Source organism: Sebastes fasciatus, chromosome 18 (assembly GCF_043250625.1).
Source record: "Sebastes fasciatus isolate fSebFas1 chromosome 18, fSebFas1.pri, whole genome shotgun sequence".
Taxonomy (NCBI): Eukaryota; Metazoa; Chordata; class Actinopteri; order Perciformes; family Sebastidae; genus Sebastes; species Sebastes fasciatus.
Window position 1 is genome coordinate 11,075,629 of NC_133812.1, and position 15,158 is coordinate 11,090,786.

Consider the following 15,158-nt stretch of genomic DNA (forward strand, 5'->3'; position numbering starts at 1 on the left):
CTGAAATGACCTGATTGACCAAAGTCTCCCGTCAGATAATTTAAAGCCGGAAAACAGAGCCATGAGGAGGTGCAGAAGTCTAGTTTTCTCTCAGAACACTTGAATTGCAATATGCTGAAAGGTTATTATGGAATTTTTGCCCAATGATGACAAAAATGTTCTGCCTACTGCAGGTTTAAGCATCCAGAACTGGAATGGCAAGAGCTATTTAAAATGTGCATCATACTGTATGTGTGTGCTCAAAGTCACAGATATTACATGTATCTAAAAGATGTTGCACTCACGTTGGCTATACCTGCACAAAAACCTAGTAGAATAACTGCTTTTTCACCAGACACAACAAGCATTTTGCTGGTGGGAAGTGTTAATGTCAAGTCCTGCATGTGGCCTCCTGTGAGTGTGTCATCCGAGTCATCGCAAGCTGACAGTTGGTGATATGAAATGACACTGACATGTCTTGGGTTTTTTGCTGCACTCCTTTACTGTTGTGATTCATGCCAGTCTCACTGACGCAAGTCATCCAGGAACTGCTGGTAGGTGAGGCTGTCCGCATGTTCACCTGTCCCGCTCTTTATTTCCAAGTACGAGGCCAAGCAGTCCCGCGGAGGGTCAGCGATGCTGCGACTCCACGGGGTCTTCTTGATCCCCAGCAGCTCACGCACATGAGCAGAGATGACCTGCAGGGTGCACACAGCAGGGTTGAGTCCTTTGATAAAGTGTGTGTTTACAGTATCTCACCTTCATTTGATAAGGTAGTCCCACTGAGAGGGAGAGTGTCTGGTCGTTTGAGGAGATCTCACCCAGATTGGGGCATCAAGGGAAGAAGTGACAAGGTTATACTCCCAAAAACAAATGCATCAAAGGACTTATGTGCAAAAAATCTCGACTAAATAGAGCACAATCTTTACTGGGTCTGTCTGTCTCCAGATATTTCATTATCAGTTCACAGTCACCAAGAGAGACCATTTCTTTTTTCTTTTTTTTTCTTGTTGTTTGAAGCTTCTACAGTAATGTAGAGCTGAATACATAAAGGCGCTTTTAGCCAATTTAGTTCTGACCTCGGGGAGGGATAAGAAAAACAGTCGCTTTAACTGTAAACAGCATATATATGTGATACAGCTGATCTGAGGTGTCTGCTGGCAGTGATGCTCGGTTACAACGCTTTAATTGGATGTCACACTTTTTCAAAGAAAAAGCGTTAAAGTGCCAAATGTGACGTGAGACTGAGTTGGCACAGACTAGGCACCGGTTTGCAATGTTTACAGTCCACTTAGAGCTTACTGGAGAGATATCTGAATACGATTGAGGTGGCAATAGGGCTGCACAATTAATCGAGTATTAATCGCGATCACGGTTTGGGCAGGATCGCCTGCAATATTGAGGTTTAAAATGTGCATAGAAAACTCTGCTGCATATCAAATCAAACGCTTCCTAAACTAACAGCCACCAGCCAGCAATCCAGATGTTTTGGATTCACTTTTGGGGATGGATATTATCTATACAACCAATGTGTTTATGATTAAATTGAGAGCATAAAATCGTTTATATCTAGCCTCTTAATGTTGTTAATTTTGCTCTCAAAGTGCACCAAATTGATGCATTTAACTTTAAAATGTAGCTATAGCAAAAGGGTAGGGTGAATATTCCTGTATTTTTTCATATTGCAGAAAAAAAACTATTGCAATGTCAGTTTTTTCCAACATCGTGCAGCCCTAATTTGAGTTTTGTTTTTGCTAAAATCAATGAATAATCGTGATAGATAATCGTGATCTCAATATTGGCAACTAACAGTTATTTCTACTATAGGCTAATCTTATGGTTTTCTTTTTATTTAATATATTACTTTATCCCATGAATAGCCAAATTAAGCAAAAATGCACTTAAGACTGATGTCCAGCAAATGCTTGTTATTTCTCATAGACATAGAATATATAGAATAATCTATTTCTATGGTATTTCTACTTGATGAATTAGGCTACAAAATGATTAATTGGCCCCAAAATTTGTATCACTTAAGACTAACTCATCAAATTGTTTCTGCACCAGTTGATAAGAGTAGGTTTTACAGCTACAGTACAGTAGTTTTCACATCATTATCTTGTTGCTACTCAGCCTGTTGAAACTGCCTTGAACATTGTGTGAGCCTCCAGCTTTGATATGTAAACAAGTCTGCCTCCATAATAACATCAATCTCTTCTGAAGGTTAGAATAAAAAAACCCTATAGTTTCTGTCTCTCCTTAATAATACCTTCATGTCTTTAAAATCTGTGATTCCAAGTCTTGGCAGGTAGGTATCATTTACATAAATGAGCTTTCTTCCAGTGACGTGGTTCTCCGTGAAACATGCCTGAGACAGAAATGTATAATGAGGTTAGAGAGCTTTGAAATAATATCTTGGAAGCTGACAGGTTCAGTACAGTATCCTGTACCGGTTAATGTTATATATGTTTGTAGTCTGGTGAATGTTAACCTACTTCGTATTGTGGAAATCCTAAAGACTCAATCCATCTTGCAACATCATCACTGCTCCACTGTAGGAACTCCATGTTGCCTGTAAGCATGTTGCCATGGAAACTGTTACCTGCCACTCTTAAGTGTTGATAAGTGTTTTCCTTCACACATAAAAGCAAGTTTTGTCCAGTTACAAATATATATGACAAAGTTGTAAGGCAACTTAAGCGACATGTTTGACACCAAACTTGTAAATTCGTGAGCTTGGTTTGATAGCTCAGGGCTTTTGCCCTTTTCTCTCCATAGATAGGCAGTCATTGGAGGGAGGAGAGAGGAGATGGAGATATATATATATATATACCCCTCTCAAGCGCACACACACACAGTCACATGATATTGATCTTTAATATTTATTTATTTTTATTTCTTTGTTTATTTTTTTATTTTTTTAACTTTTAATTAAAAAAATATATATAAATGTTTCTCTCCATTTTGCTTTGATTAAAATAAAAAATGTTGGCATAAGTGGTTTTAATCATGTATTATACGTTGTTTAGAGCTAGTGTTAGTAAGTAAAACATTAATAATTCCCTCTCTAATATCTATTTTATATTGCTGTGACAACATCTCCTTCAAAAAAAGAAAGAAAATATATATACATATATAAATATATATATTTTCTCTTCTTTTTTTTCTTTCTCTTCCTCATAACAAAATAAAATGAAATATGGATAAAACAAAATGGAGAGAAAAAAATGTATAAATAAATAAAAATAAAAATAAACAAAGAAATAAAGAAAACTTTAAAAAAGCCAACATAACTGGGCAAGATCAATATCATGTGACTGTGTACAGTGTGTGCTCTTGAGAGGGGTGGGGGTGCCTGGCTGTCAATCAGGGTGCAAATCAAATTAAGGCAAGATTAAAAAAGAATAAGATAAAATAAGTAAAATAAATATAAATAGGTAGATAGATAGATAGAAGTAAAAGAATGATGGATAAAAGGATGGTGTTTAATAGGGTGATGGATAAAAAAGATGATGTTTTAAAAGAGAATGATGGATAAAAAAGGATGATGTACCCGGATGAAAGCAATCCAATTTAAAATTATACATAGAATACATATATCCCCTAATCGCAGGCATTCTTTTGACCCCTCACTTTCCATGTCTCAAATGTAAAACCGAAATAGGTACCTTAACCCATTGCCTTTGGACGTGTCATAAATTACAGAGGTACTGGTCTGAAATATTATGTGAAATGGAAAAGATATTTGATAAGGATTTAGAAATGAATCCAATGTCTTTGATTTTAGAAATAAATATAACTACTGCAGCCCACAAAAGGTTATATAACATTCTTACATTTGCTGCTAGAAAAAATATATTACTACAGTGGATTAGTGATAAGAAACCCTCTGTTCAAGGCTGGCGTAAAGTCATATTTGAGACGATCCCTTTTGGAATATCTTACAAATATTCTACATGCCAAAGTATGTGATCTGAGCTGTACCACTGTTTGTTTGTTTTTTTTTGTTTTTTTTTATTATTCTTATTCTCATTGTGTTTGTGAAAATAAGAAAACCCAATAAACATATTATAAAAAGAAAAGAAAAAAGGATGATGTGGTGTGTGGACTGTGGTGTTTGACACCAAAGTTCCTGAAGAAGGTTTATCAAGTAACTGAGACAACTCCAGTCCCTGTTTATACAAACAGCCAATCAGCTTCTCCTAATTGAGGGTGGGTGGTAAATAACGCGCAGTGATTGGCTCTTAAATCAGGTAAGTCCCGCCCACATCGAACGGAAGCAGCGAATGACGCCGCACGCAGCTTCCACAGATCTACACATCATGTGCACCGCTGCTCTGCGATGCTATCCACACTCATGATGTCTTGTAGGTCACATTAAAGCGCAGCATTGTCTCACCACCGCTCTGTCCTCTGCAACAGCTCTGCTAGCTGAAGTTCTCTTCAGTGTCTTTTGGGCTTTAAGAGCAGGAAAAAGAGACACCAGACACTCCACAATGGCAGCAATTCTCCTCAGGTCCTTTTTGCACAAGAAGGTAAAAGAAATTAATGTGCATGTTTTTAAGGAACAGTTGCTTTTTATTGGACGTTTTATGCAACTAACAACCTGAGCTGCTAGCTAACAAAGTCGTTAGCCTCACGTTGCACACTCCTCCTTCATGCAAGCATTTAGTATTCATGTGCAATTTAAGTTAGGTTTTATTTGTATTAATTGAACAGGGAAAACAAGCAATGTTGCACTCAGAATTGTCTCTTATGCATTTAACATTAGACCTTGAGTTTAACATGAATTCACTAATGCTGTCTTAATTGTTGCAGGTCCCATGCCAGCTGGGTCGCATGTGTTACTCCTCCTCCTCAGTGGTAAGACCAGCTTTCATAACTCTGCAATGAATGAATGTTACGTGTTCAGCACAGACTGTTCTTATTGTCAGTTTGACAGGTCACCCCACTTCTATCCATGTGCATTATGGATAAGGGTTAAAGGTCCCATATTATAAAAAGTGAGATTTTCATGTTTTTTTATTATAAAGCAGGCTTAAGTCCTATATAAATACTGTGAAAGTATCAAAACACTCAATCCACAAGGAAATACACACAGCCCGTATTCAGAAACTCTGCATTCGAAACAAGCTGTCAGGATTTCTGCCCATTCGTGATGTCACGAATATACAATATTTAGACCTTTGACACAATTTTAAATGTAGACATTCTAAATGTGTCCCAGTTTATTCCTGGTTGCAGTGGATGTGAATGTCATCAGCTGACAGGAAGTACACATGGACCTAAGCTGTTGTCTAGCAACGCAATTCTGTTGCAATTCCGTTGCAATTCTGTCAAAATGCGCTTAAACGGAGCGTTTCAGACAGAGGGTTAATACAGGTATATTCAGGCAGACAGTATGAGGAAAATAAAGTTGTTTTTTTTAACCTTACAGCATGTAAACATGTTCTAATAGAAACAAAAAATACAAGTATGAACCTGAAAATGAGCATAATATGGGACCTTTAAAGATTAATAGAGAAATAATGTAATTATTGGACACATCATGATATAAAAGTGATACCATGTTTGTTACAATGTTTGCAAAGTTTGTTTTATTATTATTCACATTCACATGTTTTTTTAGCTGAGATGCAGCCCGTTATTTTAGATCATATCATGTCTAAGACAATAGCCAGAATGACACTAGCTTTTTGATATCAATATTTATATACATAAACAATATAAATAGTTAGAATTTTTAACAAATAAGATAACAGTTTATTGGGTAACATGTGTTATTTGACATAAACATTTTGATAAGGATCCCTTACATTTGGTTGTTAAAGCATTGTGACCAAGTCTGACACAATTACTTTGAAAAATAATAATAATAATAAATTTTATTTATATAGCGCTTTATAAAAACTTAAAGACACTTTACACAGATAAAATCAACTTTAAAAAAAGGACATCATAAATACAAATAGAAAACACACAATATTAATCACACATTAAAAGCAGTTTTAAAAAGGTGAGTTTTGATTTGTGATTTGAATGTGGACAGGTTGGTGCAAATATAAATAAATAAGCATTTCAATGTTTCCTGGTGGGCAGACCATGTAATGAAGAGACTGTTTCATAATAAAAGTCACATATATTGGTATTTCTTACTACAATTTCTTGTTACTTATCGGTCAACGTATTAGCAGAAAGAGATATATCTGTGATAAGCTAATATTGGCTGATTGTACTGGTCCGGTCAATTTAGCGGTTTGGCTCTGCATAAGATGTCTCGAGTTTTTGATTGTTGTGGCAATTTCTTTTTTGACTAGAAATAATATAATAAGGCAAACCTCTGTGTAAGGATTTGCAGTCATTTCTAGTCCCCAAAAAATGCCACAACAGTCAAAATCTGGAGACATCTTATGTCAAATCTTGACCTGCATAGGACTGTCTCATTGCACATTGTACTCATTGCATACTCATTAACTAAGTCCTAATTACATTCTATATACAAACTATACAGCACAAAAACTATTCTCTAAATGTCATACTGTACTGTTTTTGCAGTTGTTATTATACAATAAATCAACATACTGTTTTATACTAACAGAAAATCAATAAGCCATCAGACATCTATCGAACTCTGGCTTATGAAAGCTACTGCCAAAACTTCACATAAAATGCTCTTACTTTTCCTTTGTTCATTGAATTGTGGGACAAAAATGTACAGGAACTGCACACTCAAATCAAGTGTTTTGATAGTAGTATGCATACTGACTTATGAGTGCACTTAATTCACTATACAATTTTATATACTCTAGGACTTCAGCGAATGATTATTTTCATTGTCGATTAATCTGTCTATTATTTTCTTGAATAGTTGTTTGGTCAATAAAATGTCGGAAAATGGTGAAAAATGTCGATCAGTGTTTCCCGAAGCCCACGATGGCATCCTCAAATGTCTTGTTTTGTCCACAACTCAAAGATATTCAGTTTAAAATCATAAAGAATAAAAGAAACCAGAAAATATTCACATTCAATCTGAAAATTTGTACTTATTTCTTGAAAAAATACTCAAATCGATTATTAAAATAGCAAATAATTTAATGGTTGACAGTCGATTAATCGCTGCATCTCTAATATACTCAAAACCTGCTTAGAATTAGTGTTCATTATGAGATTGGGAGAAAGCTAATGTAACATAAGCATAGAAATGTCAGATCAGGAAAACTTCAATTTGGAAACGTGAGAATGAACCGTCAACACAACTCTGCGTATAGAAAGTAAAGAGATCTAAAACGAATGCTTTAGAAAGCTCTTGTGTAGGTTGTGGTGATGGATAGATGTCCTTAGTGAACTCAGTAATGATGTAACCAGACATGAAGGGATTTAACCATATGCCTCTGTGATCCTCTAGCCCACCACCAAGCTGTTCATCGATGGCAAGTTTGTTGAGTCCAACAGCTCCGAATGGCTCGACATTCACAACCCTGTAAGTATTCATAGATGAACTTTATTTAACCTGCTGTAACAAGATCTCTACTAAAAGCTGGCTGCAAATAACCAGTACAACTTTGTATGAATATTGGGGAGGAGGAAATTAAGTCATGATTTGCCAATTTCTAAGAAATCAAAGCTCAGTCTACACAGCCAGTCATGTTTTATATTCTCCAAAAGTCCAGCCCCGCTGTAATTTAGCTTGTCAAGTATATGCCTCGAGCAAGGCAGTGATGGATAATTATAGCGTACAAAAACAGCCATCAACTTTCATCACGTAAAACATCCAACCTGTAAAGGATAGAAAACAAACGTGGTTATTAATATTAATGATTTAATGTACATGCCGTAATACAAAGTAATGACTTCCCCCTGCTCTCAGTCAACTTGTCTGTATGGACTGTCTCCTTCTCCTCAGGCCACTAATGAGGTGGTGGGACGTGTTCCCAAAGCTACCCAGGAGGAGATGCTGGCAGCCGTGGACTCCTGCTCCAGAGCCTATCAGCCCTGGGCCGAGACCTCCATCCTCAGCAGGCAGCAGATCTTCCTGCGCTACCAGCAGCTCATCAAGGATAACATCGTACGGAAATTTGTCACTTGCTTGTTGATTGTTTTCTCTCACCAATGCATTTCCATTTTAAGATAACAACTCAGAGAGCCGGGAAATTGTTTTATCTGTTTTCTTTTCCCCCTCACTGATGTCTTGAATTAATCGTCAGCTGTGTTTCCTCTAATATTTCAGAAAGAACTGGCTAAATTGATCACCTTGGAGCAGGGCAAAACGCTCGCTGACGCAGAGGGAGATGTATTTAGAGGACTTCGTAAGTAAAGCGTAGGCTTCCCAGCGTGCTATTGTGTTTTGATATCCTGATTAGATTAGAGTGCTGGTGAATATATAGCGGAGATCAAATTCCCCTGTGGAAAGCTGCTGTCTATAGTATCTGTATCTCCTGATGAAAAGTCTGTATCTTTGGCAACCCTTTATACCATTGCCTGGATGAAAGTCTGATACTAAGTGGCTGCAGGGTGTCAATTATTTGCATGTAACCAGACACTTCCTGCAAAAAGGGACTTTTAAATTACTAATGGAGGAAGGCTTCTGTTTTGACCACGTTGACATATAGAAGCTTAAACTGCTTTTCAAGATGCTTTCACAGTGTCCCAATTATAACAACAAGGGTTAAGGAAACAGTATCCCTGCTGCATCACATTGTTAAGCCCTGATGTTAAAGTGTGACTGCCTAGTTTGTTTTTATGTAAAGCACTCTGCAGGCTCTGCTGTCGGTTGCATGCTATATAAAGATAGTTATGCAGTTCCCCTCATTGAGGTGCACACGTTCACTTTGGCAGACTTGCATCAACAAGAATCCTGTTGAGAAATTAAAAGAGCCACGCGCGCATGCAAATAAAGGGAGATATATTCTGGTTATTACCTGACCGAGCTGCCAAAGTATTTCTTGTACTTGGTACAGCTCCCAGTTTTGGGATGCCCGACTTATTCTGGCATGCTAACTTTCAACTTATCAGCTGAAAGACAGGCTACATGTGCGTAGGTGTGCTGCCAGCATTAGAGATTTCCTGCAGTACTGGGACCAATAGTGCTTGAAGTTTCTATTACAGTTCACTCATAGGGAAAATAAATCAGTTAAGTTATTCTTAAGTAAGAGGCTAAAGTGCAAACTGCATAATGCATTGTAATGTAGACATTAAATGAGCTCATCTTAAATAACTCACATTCCTATTACAATTTGCAGAGATGCACTCATTAGTTTATTGTGTATCTCATATCTCTGAACTTTTTTTTATTAGTTTACTTAAAGCAGCAGTGGGTAGAATTGGAGCAAATATGGTTAATAAAGTTATTTTATAAAATGGTCACTATATCCTGACAGTAGTGCACGAGATGGGTAATCTGGAAAAAATCATGTGCCTCTGTGTCCTCCGGTGCTCCTAATGACGTCTACAATATTCCACAGACCGGAGGAAAACAACCAATCAGAGCCGAGCTGGAGCCTGCCGTCTCTGAGCAGCTGTCAATCACTCACAAACTCCGATCAAACTGTCGGACTAGGCAGCGCTGATCAAATATGAATCAATATTCTGTTGCTGTAATGCCTATTTTTCGCATAAAATGTTTTCATTTCAACCTCTTGTAGTGTACTGTTTAGCTGTAAAGTGAGAAAGTTTGTGACCCGGCTGCCACGTTGAGATCAGTTGAGGAAATACCAAGCACCGCCACTTTCTCATTTTACAGCTAAACAATACACTACAAAATGTTTCTGAAAACATTTGAGGTGAGAAATAGGCATTACAGTAACAGAATATCGATTCATATTTGATCAGCGCTGCCTAGTTTGATCGGAGTTTGTGAGTGATTGACAGCTGCCTCTGTTGAATGAACAGCCAATAGGAACGCTCTCTCTCTGAAATGACCTGTGATTGGCCAAAGTCTCCTGTCACAGTTTTTTTTTTAAAGCCTGAAAACAGAGCCATGAGGAGGTGCAGAAGTCTAGTTATCTCTCAGGCCACTTGAATTAAAATATGCTGAAAGGTTATCATGTTTTCTTTTGCCCATTGATGTCAAAAACATTCTGCCTACTGCAGGTTTAATCCTTTCTCCTCATCTTCACCCCCCCAGAGGTGGTTGAGCATGCCTGCAGCATTACATCCCTTATGCTGGGGGAGACGTTACCTTCCATCGCCAGGGACATGGACACTTACACCTACCGCCTGCCCATCGGCGTATGTGCCGGTATCGCACCGTTTAACTTCCCCGCCATGATTCCTCTGTGGATGTTCCCCATCGGCATGGTCTGTGGCAACACCTACCTGATGAAGCCCTCTGAACGGGTCCCAGGATGCACCATGCTCCTGGCCAAATTGCTCCAGGACTCCGGGGCACCAGATGGTACACTCAACATCATTCACGGCCAGCATGCAGGTGAGTGTGTGTGTGTGTGTGTGTCCCTGCTCATTCAGAAGCACACAATCTGTGTGTGTGTAATGGGAAAAGGTCCAAGGATGATTCAAACGCTAATCATATACCCCCTGGCAATATGTAGATAGGAAATTTCCATATTATGTGCAACTTATATCCGTAAGTAATTCATGAGTGTTTGAGGAAAGAGGGGATTTGAATCTCTTTTTCCGTGGCCTATGTGCTCTTATATTGCCCTTACGCGTGCAGCACAGATGGAGAAGAGAGGATTTACAGTATCAGTTTGTATCTTTGTGTAGCGGTGAACTTCATCTGTGACCACCCGGCCATCAAAGCCATCAGCTTTGTGGGCTCCAACACGGCTGGAGAGCACATCTACGAGCGGGGATCCAAAAACGGCAAGAGGGTGCAGTCCAACATGGTACGCCAGAACTCACAGTACTCATTTTAACATCCTAAGACTAAATATACTGCGCTCACATTAGGGATTATCAGTCTCATGAGGCTGCAGGTGTTGTTTTCCATGCTAACCCACATATTAAACACCGTTCCTATTCTCATGGACATAAAACATATGGAGCAACATATTTACTATTCTGTTACCAAGACAACAGCTCAATGCTTGGCTGTCAATCACCTGTGTTTGTAACATGTGTTAGTAGCACTGTGCTGTCTCCGATGTCCTACAATCTAAGTGGAGAGAAACCCTACAGAGCCGTGTCCTACATTTTTCATTTTTAGGGTGCCAAGAACCATGGTGTGGTGATGCCTGATGCCAACAAAGAGAACACCATCAACCAGCTGGTGGGTGCTGCCTTCGGAGCAGCTGGCCAGCGTTGCATGGCTCTCTCCACTGCTATTTTTGTCGGGGAGTCTCGTGAATGGCTCCCAGAGCTGGTGGAGCGCTCCAAATCGCTGCGCATCAACGCAGGTAACTTAATTGGTAACTGTGTCAACACAAATAGAAATGTCTCTGATCCTATTTGAATCAGTTCTTATGCATTTTGATATGCTGCCCTTTTTGCTATAATGGGAAAATGTACATCTACGTATGTATCCTGAAGGTGATCAGCCTGGGGCAGATGTGGGTCCCCTGATCTCTCCTGAAGCCAAGGCCAGGGTGGAGTTTTTGATCCAGAGTGGGGTGGATGAGGGTGGCAAGCTGCTGCTGGACGGGAGAAATGTCAAAGTCAAAGGATATGAAAATGGAAACTTTGTAGGACCCACCATCCTGAGCAGCATTAAGGTGAGATTTGGCAATTGGCGCAACATTGACGCCTTTTTTCAGCTACTAAAATGCCTAATATGTAGGGCTGTCAAAGATAACGCGATAATTACGCATAAACACAAATTAATTTTAATGCCACTAATTTCTTGCCACTTTTCTGGACAAACATTTTCATTGTTTTGTGTTGTTAATTTATTTCCAATAAAGCGAGCATATTTGCCCACTCAGGTTGATAAGAGTATTAAATACTTGACAAATCTACCTAAAGGTACATTTTGAACAGATACAATTTTTTATTAATTTGTGATTAATCATAGACGATGAGATTAATCGCGAATCAATATTTTAATTGATTGACAGCCCTACTAACATGATAAAATCCATGGTCCCAGCATTACATTTTGTACGTTTTAAAGAAAAATAAAACAAAGTTGAGGTAGATTTTCTTTAACAGGAGACTAAAGACTTTGTGTTAAATGCACTTAAAGCACTTCTTCCCAGTCTTCCCCATTTATTGATATAACATCCTAAAGTTTGAGCATACTGGTACTCTGTGTTCTGTTAATAATGCCTTGTGTGGAGTTTTTGTTGCAGATGATGTTATTTGCTGGAGGAAACTCTGAATGGATAATTCTGCTGTTCTTTCCAGCCGAACATGAAGTGTTACAGAGAGGAGATCTTTGGACCAGTGCTTGTCGTCCTGGAGGCTGACAGTCTTGACGAAGCGATTTCTTTAATCAACAGCAACCCCTACGGCAACGGCACCGCCATCTTCACCAACAATGGAGCCACAGCGCGCAAATACACACATGAGGTGGACGTCGGCCAGGTGAGACGCATTTACAAGGGCCCAATAAAAGGACACTGGAGACACCATACTGTTTTCTGTCAGGGATTAAAAAGCTGGTCCTCAGTGAGTCACCTGTGTGAGACTTTGATGAGTAAACATTTTGGTGTGGGAGGTTTTCAGTTTCAAAAACAGGAAACAGACACAGAATTCATGTGAAGTGTGAATATTTATTGGAGCAACTTGATGGCTAAAAGGAATAGTGCTATAAAGTATTCATGAATGTGAAACGCCCAATTCAGATTTTCTCGTAATTTTAACAGTTCATTCTTGTAAATCCAAGTTTCACGCTTATTTTTTTTTTTGTGCCATTAAAGGATAGGTTAACGTTTTTTAAAGTCCATCTTAAAACATTATGCAAATGACCATATGTACATTAAGATGGTTTTTACTTGCTGTAATCATTCTTCTACATCTCTTCCATTGAAGGCATGTTAGGAAGGGACTTTTTAATAGCCAGTATGAGCTACACATGAGCTATACATGAGCTCCTCTCTCTCAAAGCCAGTAACAAAGAAGTAAGTCTCAAACTTGTGATGTCATAGGGTATAAAGTCTGGAGCTGCTCCATAGACAATGAATGGGAGGCTGATTTTGTGGACCCACAGAATGTTTGTTTTCTTATTTATACCCTAATGAGAAACAGAAAATGTTATCATATACTCAGAGCATTCCTCTGGGTGCTCTCAATGTCATCTGTAATATCTCTCCCAATTCATTGTCTATGGAGCAGCTCCCCACTTAATACACTATGACATCACAAGTTTGAGTTTTAGTACTCTGGTTTTTGGATTTGGGAGAAAGTTGTTCACCTTTCCCAACATTTTTTGGACTTTCTTAAACCATACATATAACATGTATGAATTTTGAAAATGGGCATAGTTCCCCTTTAAGAGCAACATAATAGTCAGGAATCGGCACATTGTCGACCTGAAGTTGTGTCAGGGGTCACCTGCCAATACATAGAAAGTATGGGACAATCTCAAAACTGTGTTAATGCAACAGGAGTCAATTTGCAAAAGTTGTAAGTCTTGTCCAATTGTATCCCTCACATTTACTCAGTAGTATATGTGTAAAGATGAAAATACGTGATATTGATCTGTCACTCCTAGCTTTTAAACATACTGTTTTCCCTCCGTTGTGGGAAGGTTATGCCAACCAAATGACAAAAGTTATACTTGGTGTATTTGTACCTCTGCAGCAGTTAATGTATGATTTCTAATAATGCATTAATGTGTCTATGCATTTGTACAGATTGGAGTGAACGTGCCCATCCCAGTCCCCCTCCCCATGTTCTCCTTCACTGGCTCCAGAGGCTCATTCAGAGGAGACACCAACTTCTACGGCAAGCAGGTAAATAACAGAAGTGGTTTGTCATGTATTGGATCATAAAAAATACTCTGCTTCAAAGTAAAAAAAAATTGCACATGTACCGGGTACCTGACACAACAGTTGTCTCTTTCCCACCAGGGCATCCAGTTCTACACTCAGATCAAGACTGTGACATCACAGTGGAAGGCTGAGGATGCTACTGTGTCGACCCCAGCTGTTACCATGCCAACCATGGGACGCTAAGTTGACCACACATCCAGCGTAACCTTCAGAGACTTCTCATATGCCTTAAGAAGAAGCCGATGGATGGAATTGGAAAAAAGGTTACATGTCTTTTTTTGAGATATAGATTCACATTGGGGATCATTAGTTGGTGATTTGTTTTAACTTATCCTGGAAAATGTTGTTGCGCAAACACACATGCAAATTACAGCTCATTCTGAGACAGGGAAGATGAGCTGGACTGATGCAATGAATGGTGCTGAGAGTTTTTATCATGGTTACCTGTTCTCTCCTGTTCATGTCCTGTCCTCACCGGGTGGATCATTTTCATGATCTGTTGTGTCCTCTTGTGTTTTTTTTTTTACAGTAGAAATCAAAATTATCAGGGATTCTGTCCTTTTTAAAGCAGTGACCGCAAATGTCTTCCACCATTATCCTGTGATCTTTAGCTTGCTCTGTTTATCAGAGCATTATGTAGATATAAATGGAGCAAATGCTACAATATATTAGAACAAGAGCACACCCAAGTATTTTACTCTGTTACAACTGACATAATGGCTGAAGTTCTCGTCCCTCTAAATGTATATCAAACTGTTGGGATTAAGGTGTTTTCTGTGTCTGATAGAGGTCCACGGTTTTGTACTGTATTGTCGGAGTGATACTTTTTCTGGTCACAATCAATGGTATAAAAGTGAAATTGCAGTGTTTTACGTGACATGGACTTGACATCTGATATTCTCTATAAACCGTTATCATGAAACGGAAAGTGCTAGACATATCTCCATCCAAAATGATTGATCTACTTCAAACTTTGTCCCCTTGACTTCTTCTTTAGGTCTTGGGGTTGAAAATTTAAGTGATGACAACAAGAGTATTTGAGTCTGTAGTTAATGGTTTGAATAAAGACACTGTAATTTGACTAAATTGAATACTGATTTGTGTTGAAAATGGTCCTCTGGTTCTGTAGCAATTCTGGGTATTATTGATTATACACATAAAGCCAACATAGGAATGCTGGAGCAAAGGAGGCGCAGATCCAATGAACTCCACAGGATGGAAAGTTGTTGGTAATGTTTGAGTTATTCTGGTTCAATAAGATAAGATATTCCTTTAATAGTCCCGCAGTGG

At 38.6% G+C, this 15,158-nt stretch overlaps 2 protein-coding genes across 2 annotated transcripts; one reads left to right on the forward strand and one right to left on the reverse strand.

Moving 5' to 3' along the window:
• Positions 1-457: 457 nt before the first annotated feature.
• On the reverse strand, positions 458-2,582 carry LOC141755881 (sterile alpha motif domain-containing protein 15-like). The gene is made up of 3 exons (XM_074615192.1): positions 2,475-2,582; positions 2,249-2,347; positions 458-677 (listed from the first exon to the last, which is right to left on the reverse strand). The coding sequence occupies exons 1-3, from the start codon at positions 2,559-2,561 to the stop codon at positions 504-506; spliced, it is 360 nt and encodes a 119-aa protein (XP_074471293.1). The 5' UTR covers positions 2,562-2,582; the 3' UTR covers positions 458-503.
• A 1,757-nt stretch (positions 2,583-4,339) lies between these two features.
• LOC141756619 (methylmalonate-semialdehyde/malonate-semialdehyde dehydrogenase [acylating], mitochondrial-like) lies at positions 4,340-14,954 on the forward strand. Its single transcript, XM_074616479.1, has 12 exons — positions 4,340-4,514; positions 4,798-4,842; positions 7,385-7,459; positions 7,883-8,044; positions 8,207-8,285; positions 10,103-10,405; positions 10,702-10,823; positions 11,144-11,333; positions 11,467-11,648; positions 12,280-12,459; positions 13,731-13,829; positions 13,947-14,954. The coding sequence occupies exons 1-12, from the start codon at positions 4,476-4,478 to the stop codon at positions 14,049-14,051; spliced, it is 1,581 nt and encodes a 526-aa protein (XP_074472580.1). The 5' UTR covers positions 4,340-4,475; the 3' UTR covers positions 14,052-14,954.
• The last annotated feature ends 204 nt before the right edge of the window (positions 14,955-15,158 follow it).

Excerpts from the sequence above, each read along its gene's own strand:
- LOC141756619 (XM_074616479.1), top strand. The coding sequence starts at position 4,476 with ATGGCAGCAATTCTCCTCAGGTCCTTTTTGCACAAGAAG. Across the intron at positions 4,515-4,797 it reads GGTCCTTTTTGCACAAGAAG|GTCCCATGCCAGCTGGGTCG; the intron begins GTAAAAGAAATT and ends TAATTGTTGCAG. Across the intron at positions 8,045-8,206 it reads AGCTCATCAAGGATAACATC|AAAGAACTGGCTAAATTGAT; the intron begins GTACGGAAATTT and ends CTAATATTTCAG.
- LOC141755881 (XM_074615192.1), bottom strand. The coding sequence starts at position 2,561 with ATGCTTACAGGCAACATGGAGTTCCTACAGTGGAGCAGTGATGATGTT. Across the intron at positions 2,348-2,474 it reads TAGGATTTCCACAATACGAA|GCATGTTTCACGGAGAACCA; the intron begins GTAGGTTAACAT and ends TTTCTGTCTCAG. Across the intron at positions 678-2,248 it reads CAGATTTTAAAGACATGAAG|GTCATCTCTGCTCATGTGCG; the intron begins GTATTATTAAGG and ends TGCACCCTGCAG.